The sequence below is a fragment of the Capricornis sumatraensis genome, chromosome 14 (assembly GCF_032405125.1).
Source record: "Capricornis sumatraensis isolate serow.1 chromosome 14, serow.2, whole genome shotgun sequence".
Lineage (NCBI taxonomy): Eukaryota > Metazoa > Chordata > Mammalia > Artiodactyla > Bovidae > Capricornis > Capricornis sumatraensis.
In genome coordinates, this window is record NC_091082.1 from 47,552,204 (window position 1) to 47,561,058 (window position 8,855).

An 8,855-nucleotide genomic window follows, 5' to 3' on the forward strand; every position below is an offset into this window, starting at 1 on the left:
TTTATCAGAAAGTTGTGGGCGGAAACTTCCGGGGGTTTGCTCTGAGCTTCTTGAAGCTTCTCAGGTTCAGATGCAGAGTGAGTGGGTGTCTCTTTGAGAAGCAGAAAGAGAGAACGAAAGAGAGGTGTTTCCCTTGGTTCTGGAAACTCTATAAAGACAGAACCGGCTTCCTTCTCATGAGCACTCAGAAATAGGAGTCCGGCCCTTGACACCTGGGCCTCCGCACGACTGAGGAAGAGGAAAACCCTTGGCTGGGGGCTGGCCTGAGGCACTGGATACCATGCAGCAGCCCTTGAATTACCCATACCCCCCAATCTTCTGGGTGGACAGCAGTGCCAGCTCCCCCTGGGCCTCTCCAGGGTCAGTCTTCCCCTGTCCGTCCTCAGTGCCAGGAAGGCCGGGGCAAAGGAGGCCACCACCACCGCCACCCCCAACACTACCGCCACCGCCACCCCTGCCTCCACTACCGCCACCACCTCTGAAGAAGAGGAGGGACCACAACACAGGCCTGTGTCTCCTTGTGATGTTTTTCATGGTTCTGGTGGCCCTGGTTGGACTGGGGCTGGGGATATTTCAGCTCTTCCATCTACAGAAGGAGTTGGCCGAACTCAGAGAGGTAAGCTGCCTGGGGGATTGCCGCACCCTGGAATGTGTGGAGGTGGGTGATGGGGTGAAACTGCCCTGCTGGAGTGGGGGAGGAGGGCGACAGAAATCCACATGGACCACACTTGGCTTGCAGCATACTTCTCAATCCTTTCTTCCTGTCTTAGAAATGAATCACGCTAGCCATCCTGTTCCGCCTGCAGAGAAATGGGGGCTCAAATGGGTGGAAGGAATATTTTCTATCTTGGGAGGGATCAGGATCAAATCAGGACTGGCAGATGATCAGTTGGCTGATCATCTGAGAAAGGAAGAACTCTACTGCCTACCTCATACTCGATTCAAGAAAGAAAAGGGACTTGGCATCTGAGAAGTGAATTTGTTCAAATGCACAAACTAAATTTCCTTGAAAGTGCTTAAAATTATTAGAACTATTTCAAATCACAAAACTGAGGCATGGACAGGCACAATTGCTTGGCCAGAGTCTGAGTTAGGAGAGGTTCTGGGTGCTTAGATTCCCTTTCCAGTGCTTAGTTTATTTGACAATTCTTCTTCCTTTGCTTAAAAAACTTCATCAGTTCAGTTCAGTTCAGTCGCTCAGTCGTGTCCGACTCTTTGTGACCCCATGAATCGCAGCACGCCAGGCCTCCCTGTCCATCACCAACTCCTGGAGTTCACTCAGACTCGCATCCATCGAGTCAGTGATTCCATCCAGCCATCTCATCCTCGGTCATCCCCTTCTCCTCCTGCCCCCAATCCCTCCCAGCATCAAAGTCTTTTCCAATGAGTCAACTCTTCGCATGAGGTGGCCAAAGTACTGGAGTTTCAGCTTTGGCATCATTCCTTCCAAAGAAATCCCAGGGTTGATCTCCTTCAGAATGGACGGGTTGGATCTCCTTGCAGTCCAAGGGACTCTCAAGAGTCTTCTCCAACATCACAGTTCAAAAGCATCAATTCTTTGGCGCTCAGCCTTCTTCACAGTCCAACTCTCACATCCATACATGACTACTGCAAAAACCATAGCCTTGACTAGACGGACCTTAGTCGGCAAAGTAATGTCTCTGCTTTTGAATGTGCTATCTAGTTATTATATATCTTTTCTCTTTTGCCAGTCCACCAGCCAGAGGCATACAGCAGCATCTGTGGAGAAGCAAATAGGTGAGTTTTTTTATGCTTGCACATTGAGTTTCTAAAAACAGTCCTCAGCACCGAACCATGTTCGAGGAGTACCTTGAATTCCACCTTATTCTTAGGCATATATAGACTTTAGAAGAGAAATCCTAACCAATTCTGAACTTGTCATTTTGGTTCTTGAAACTGCCCTAAAATATGAAGTGAGTTTAACTGTTCAAAATTAGTTAAGTATCACAGAAAAATTCAAAACTAATTTCTGCTTGAATTTGGAAAGAGAAACACACGTGTACAACCCTGGACCTTTGCCCACCCCTCACACCCCAAGCAGCTGGCTCCAGGCCTGCCCCCTTCCTCAGGCCTCCTGATTCCCATGTACAGGGCGGTGGCTATAGCTCCTCAGGAGAGAAGGGGAGGTGCAGGCAGACACAGCTGTTGCTGGGAAAGATCCTTGCTTTCCTATTTAATCTCTGTACTCTTGCCTGGAAAATCCCATGGATGGAGGAGCCTGGTAGGCTGCAGTCCATGGGGTAGCTAAGTCGGACATGACTGAGTGACTTCACTTTCACCTTTCGCTTTCATGCATTGGAGAAGGAAATGGCAACCCACTCCAGTGTTCTTGCCTGGAGAATCCCAGGGACGGGGGAGCCTGGTCGGCTGCCGTCTATAGGGTCGCACATAGTCGGACATGACTGAAGTGACTTAGCAATAGCAAAAAAAAAAAAAAAAAAAAAAATTACTTAAGAGTCAGACCTGATTTAAAATTTTAATAGGTTATATTTAAGCTTTTAAAGAGTGGGCAACCAGTCATCCACATTAGGGTGGTTCTTTTGCAGCCACTGGAAAGCTTGGAGGAAGACATTAGGCATTTTGCAGAGGGTGGTCCCACTTCACTCAGAGACAATCATGCGCTACTTTTGATAATAAAGGGAAATCCTCTGTGTGAGATTCAGGACAGGAAGATGACAATGTTGAACATCGGCCTCCTAAAGTTTCAGGACATAGTTTCGGAAACTGTGGATTTAGAATACTCGTTAAACTAAGATGGAAAGGAGGTTAGAGAACATCTGGTCCAGTCATCTCACCTTCCAGAGGAGAAGCAAAACACCAGATGGATTAGTAATGTGCCCAAGACCTCTGCTGTGGAATGGGGCTGAGAAGGAGCTCAGGCCCCTGATGCCTTGCCACCTCCAGCTCTTACCAGTGTGTGCTCCGGCCCTGTGACACAGGGAAACTCCTACTCCTATCTATCTCTGATGGGCATGGAATGAGAAATAAGGACGACAGGCAAGATGCCTCTGCAAAGAGAAGACAGCACTGGTCATCTAGTTGGGGAAGCCTGCTCCAAATTCTCAGGCTGTGCCTGAGAAACCAAGTCACCCTATTGCCCTAGCAGGTAGGCTCTTGTAGGAGATACTGGTAGGGTCCTCTGGTTTCTAATTCTGGGTATGAACCTGTAAAGAGAAATTCCAGATGTACCCAAGCAGAGTACAAATGTTCGTTGGAAGAATAAAGCTTCTGGAGGATTTCTAAAATAAAATAGCTTTGAAGATCAGTGAAATGTGGCTGGTAAAATGGGTACCAAATTACTCATCTTTCAACACTCTCTAGAGTCCTTTTACTGATTAAAAATCAAGTTAGCAGATGAGTCAGGTCAACCTGTCCCACGAACAAGTATTAAGTATCTTCCTTAGACCAAACCAGATGGGCCAGAAATTGGTGTGTTATCACATAGAAATCAAATTAGCAACTCTACTAATGAGATAAGAGATGCAAATTTTAAAAAGGGGGATACCTAGGTTGACCCATCTAATTAGTGAGGTTTGAAAAAATAAAGCCCAACTGGCAAAAAATGTGAGTGAAAAGGATCTGCTTAGTGACAGTCAGTGAGCATGTAAATTGCTCTACCTTCTCTAAAGAGCAGTTGGGAAAAATATATCAAAGGATTAATACTGTTAATTTACCTTGTAATCTCATCACTAAAGCTATCTAAAGAAAATAAAATGTGCCTGAAAATTTATAATAAGGATGTTCACCACTTGCTTAGAAGACTATTTCTAATCAACCACTTAGGAGAAAGTTAAATGCCACTCAATAGGAAATTAATTAAACACATTACAGTGTATTCACACAAGAGCATAAGATGCAGCAACTAAAATTGTACACAAGAAGGACATTTAATGTCATAGAGATTGTGTAGTCCATATTGTTAGATAAAAAGACAAGTTATAAAACAGTGTATTTAGTTTAATATTCACTCTTTAAATACATATACATATTTTCATATTCTTAGTAAGCTTCTAGAAGGACTTATACTCCCAACAGGTTAACTGGGAGGTACTTACTACTGTAGATTATTTAAACTTTCTTATTTGGTTCACTGTCATTTTTCCACAGTTAACTCAATGAATCTTTTATTCATTCACAAGTGTTCTTGGAGTGCTTCCTGTATGCCAGGCTGAGTGTAGGGTTAGTGGGTGACGACAGAACAAGAGAGACAAGGGGCCTGCTCTCATGGAGCTCTTAGCATGCTAGAGAAACAAACAAAAGCAAGCAAACAGACAACATACTTTCAAGCTGTGCTAAATGCAACCTAAGATAGAGTGGTCTGGAAAGTCCCCTCTAAGGAGATGTTGTTAACATGGGTGTGTGTATGTGTGTTGGGGGGGGGCGGGTGGGAGGCTGGGAAGAGCAGTCCAGCACTGAGAATGGCGTGTGCAAAGACCCAGGGGCAGGAGACAGTCATCATCAAAAGTGTAGGGTATATTTCTCCTTTGTTTATTCCAGCATTTATCCAGCAGGTATTTTTATTGAGTACCTTCTATGAGACCAGCACTGTGAGGGATATAAAGATAGACAACGTGTGGTTCTCTGTTCCATTTCCTGTCAGTTTATGGCTGAATGCCAGATAGCTGCACAGATGGTTGTGGTAGAGGAATATAGAAGAGACTCAGTTTTGCCTTTCCTGTTCGCTAACACCTTATTCATGGTGTGTGGTCTTGGGCAGCTACAGAGGGAATGACTGCTCACATCATAGCCTCAGCTGGTGGGAGCATCTGCAAACCACATGGAGTTTTACAGGCTAACTGTGAGGAGCCTGATGTGGATGAGCACTCGTCTATGCAGCTTTTATTCAAAGTCTAAGTTAGCTGAATTTATTAGCCAAATGGTAGTGCTATTCCACTGAAATATCTCAAGTCAGAGAAATAGTATCTATTTTGAGAACTGTTGTCTATTTTAAATCTATCAGTTTAATTTAGTGAACATGTACTGATAGCATGCCCTGGGTTAGAAACTGAGCTAATTACTCTGGTAGATTAAACATATAGTAAGGAATTTGCCATTTATTTGGAGGAGTAAGACCAGTCATACAGTTACCATTAAAAAGAAGGCGAGTCAGAACCAACAAAATAGGGTGACGCCAGAGTGCTTCCAGGTTTCAGTGGAGGGAAAAATCATATTCAATTAGAAAGGCTTGGGAAGGTTTTCCAAGAAAAGAGATATTTTAGATGGTGTTCGTAGTGTCAATAGGAATTTGACACAGAGATCAGTTTGGGAGGGCATTCCAGGCAGGAAGAACAGCACGGACTAAAGCACAGAGGCAGGGAGGCTGGGTGTGCTCAGAACTCTTGTGTGGCAGTGTCCAGTGTGGGTGAGTAAGCCAGAGGAGGCTGGACAGATGAGCAGAGGTCATGTGGTGGGGAACACCTGTGTGCAATTACGTGTTTAATGAGGAGTCATTCGAGGTGTTTGAGACCTTAGAGTAATTAATCTGGGGCCAACTGTAGAATGCCACTGGGGAAGACCTGGTGGCCTGGACATTCGCAGTCTTCTTCAACTCTTGTCCTGTAGTCCTGAGGGCAGCAGACCCAGAGACGCAAGGGCCCTGGATTTGGACTCAGGAGACCTAGGTGTTGGTCCCACTCTGACACTGAGTTAGCGGATCTTCTTGGACAAGTCACCCAGCTTTCAAGCTCATTTTGCCATCTGTAAGATGGGACAGTAATCTCTACCTCAAAGGATTGTTGGGAGTTATAAATGCAGTAACTTATATGGCAGGTCTTTATAAACCAACCTTTATATTGCTTTGTAATTTATAATTTATGCATGTCTGTCTTAATTTGACTCCTTTTTACCTCTCTGTTTCTGAAATATAGGCTGCTGTAAGTCCTACAGTTTGGACTTGAATGATTAGTGTATGTTAGACTGTTGCCATTTATGCTTATAAAAAGTATCTTTTATTTAAATGCCCTGTTTAGAGTCCCACAAAAAAGAATAGTAGTTATGTCACTTTTACATGTATCCTTCATCTCTCTATAATACAGGTCACCCCAGTCCACCCTCTGAGAAAAAGGAACTGAAAAAAGCGGCTCATTTAACAGGTCTGTATCTGGAGGGCCATCTTGGGAAAGCCTTTGGCAGAAAGCAGAGTAGCTGGTTGGTTTCTGTGACTGAGCTCTGAGGGAGCTGATACTTTCCAGTGACAGTATTTGAAACCCAAGAGTAGTCACATCTTTCTAGTCACGCCAACACCGCACACATGCACACACACACACACACACACACACACACACACACACAGGGCGGCTCTAGGCAAGGCCCTGCTCTAAGCTGGAGAAATGGAGGTGCTTATGACATGATCCCTGCTCATAAGGAGCTCACTCTCTTCACTCACTCCAAGGACCCTTAGGGAATTTGGGGCACAGGTCCAAGAGGTGAGAGCTGGGGAGATGGTGAACAGTGAATTATTTCAATATGTGTTGCCCTGGTTTTCTGGGAGAGTTTTACTCTGTCCATGAGCAGAAATAGGAGAAGGGAGGCCAGGCCCTGGCACACATGGTCGTGCAGTGGAGTGACATGATTTGATAGCAAGACAGTGGGGGCACTGTCAGTGTGAAGTCCACAATACCTGCAAAGTGGATGAGTATCACAGAAACTGGCATGCTGCTGTCCCTGAAACTATGTCAGCAGAGGCTGTAAAATGATCCAGTTTAGATCAACAGATATTTCTTGAGCACGCACTGTGTGCCAAACCTGGGCCACATGGAGATGAATCACACATGGCTCCTGCCTTCAAGGAGCTTACAATCTAATAGAGAAAGACAGGTATGAAAGCAATATTTCCAGCATTCTCTGCTTGAAGTAGGTATGTACACCATGCTGTACAGATACAAAGGAAAGGGGATTCTTGCCCATACTGAAGAATCTTTCGTGTAGGTAAAGAGTTGGACTAGATGATTCCTAAGGTCTTTTCCAACTTTAGAACTTCAGAGTGCCTTGGATTTGACTTCTCCTCTCATGAAGAGACTCAAACTCTAGCAATTTGTATGCTAGTTCTGAACCTCTGTTCATAGAATCTCTGTTCCAGAGAGCTAAAATCATCCTAGTCTTTTCTCACTGCAGTTGGTTAGAAACATATGTTATTGTCCCAGTTGTGTGGATGATAAAATTGAGGGAGTCAATTTGATAAATGTGCTGAAGAAGTTCAGTAACAGGTCAGGTCTGACCCATCACCCAGTTCTATGTCATTTGGGGAAAAAGCATTGGCTCAAGGAATGGTTCACAGTTTTGCCTTGAAAGCTTGGTCTGTGGGATACATGAGCATTCCTGGCTGAAAGCTCCTCTCTCATTTGATTTCAGGCAAGCCCAACTCAAGATCCATCCCTCTGGAATGGGAAGACACGTATGGAATTGCCCTGGTCTCTGGGGTGAAGTACAAGAAGGGCAGCCTTGTGGTCAATGAAACTGGGCTGTATTTTGTGTATTCCAAAGTGTACTTCCGGGGTCAGTCCTGCAACAACCAGCCCCTGAGCCACAAGGTCTACTCCAGGAACTTTAGGTACCCCCAGGACGTGGTGCTGATGGAGGGGAAGATGATGAACTACTGCACTACTGGCAAGATGTGGGCCCGCAGCAGCTACCTGGGGGCTGTATTCAATCTCACCAGTGCTGACCATTTATATGTCAATGTGTCTGAACTCTCTCTGGTCAGTTTCGAGGAATCTAAGACATTTTTTGGCTTATATAAACTCTAAGCAAAGCACTTTGGGATTCTCTCCAGTATGATTCCTTGTTTCAGGCCCTGAGAATATTGTCTTGAATGAGAGTTTTCTGAAGTCCACTTGAGGCCATGAGAGAAGACATGAACCAAGAGGATCTTGAAACCACGGAGTCCAGCAGGTCCACAGTTCCTTAAAGGCCCACAGGCAGACAGGAGGAGGACTATGAGTAACGAACATGAAACTCTGGGCTGCCATGTGGAGACGCAAAGGCAGGGAAAAGTGACTACCAGTTGCTTATGCCAGCAGCTACACTCGTCTTAAGTGGCCTAGTGCATTTGGACACATTGAAAATGGCACCTTTTAACTCACCTCTGGGGGTGGGTCTACTGTCTACCTCAGAGGAGGCTGTCTTTCATGTATATGGGTGTGACATGAATGTATAAGGGATGGGGAAAGAGGACCAGGCTTGCATGATAAGCTAAAGAGACTGAAAGGCCAGCATCCCACTGGCAGCATCTTTATTTCTAGATGTACAGTCTGAGCCATCAGGTGATGTTAACAGAGAAACAAAAGAAATCTTTGGGGAACTCAATACACTCCCTATACAGCATGTATATTTCCAGTGCAATTGTAGGGGTGTGTGTGTGTGTGTGTGTGTGTGTGTGTGTGTGTGAGTGTGTGAGTATGTGACTAGAGGGTTACATAAGTAGAAAGAACGTGGGAATTGGGAAGGGCATATTAGAATATGGGCTGCATTTGGTGGTAGATTTTGAATGCTTTTTGGTAACCAACTCTAATAGTCCTCAAAACTCTTTGATTGTCAGTTGTTAATGCCGTTTTCCCATAATATAACTATATTTATATGTATTTTGTACATTTTTAATGAAAAGAATACCCATAACAAAAACTATATTTTATAATATAGGTAGGCATTGTGAGTGTTCTATTTGGAAATCACTGAGGTTTGTATCTTTTCCTTATTATTTCTTTTCTCCATGGCTTCCTCATTCATTATGACTTAAGCCCACTTAAAGAAGAATTTACTAGTGTGAGAAGAGTTATGAGGCAGACCTTTGCATCTTTGCCAGGCTCTCCTCTCCTTACTATATTCTCTTTCCCTTC

The 8,855-nt window shown here is 44.5% G+C and overlaps 1 protein-coding gene across 2 annotated transcripts; it reads left to right on the forward strand.

Annotated features, from left to right (window-relative positions):
- The first annotated feature begins 280 nt into the window (after positions 1-280).
- Positions 281-7,766, forward strand: FASLG (Fas ligand). Of its 2 annotated transcripts, XM_068986554.1 has the most exons (4): positions 281-616; positions 1,713-1,758; positions 6,057-6,113; positions 7,372-7,766. In XM_068986554.1, the coding sequence occupies exons 1-4, from the start codon at positions 281-283 to the stop codon at positions 7,764-7,766; spliced, it is 834 nt and encodes a 277-aa protein (XP_068842655.1). The 2 variants fall into 2 exon arrangements, with proteins under 2 accessions (XP_068842655.1, XP_068842656.1); XM_068986555.1 differs by lacking the exons at positions 1,713-1,758; positions 7,372-7,766 and having other exon boundaries at positions 6,057-6,092.
- The last annotated feature ends 1,089 nt before the right edge of the window (positions 7,767-8,855 follow it).

Excerpts from the sequence above, each read along its gene's own strand:
- FASLG (XM_068986554.1), top strand. The coding sequence starts at position 281 with ATGCAGCAGCCCTTGAATTACCCATACCCCCCAATCTTCTGGGTGGAC. Across the intron at positions 617-1,712 it reads AGTTGGCCGAACTCAGAGAG|TCCACCAGCCAGAGGCATAC; the intron begins GTAAGCTGCCTG and ends CTCTTTTGCCAG. Across the intron at positions 6,114-7,371 it reads AAAAGCGGCTCATTTAACAG|GCAAGCCCAACTCAAGATCC; the intron begins GTCTGTATCTGG and ends ATTTGATTTCAG.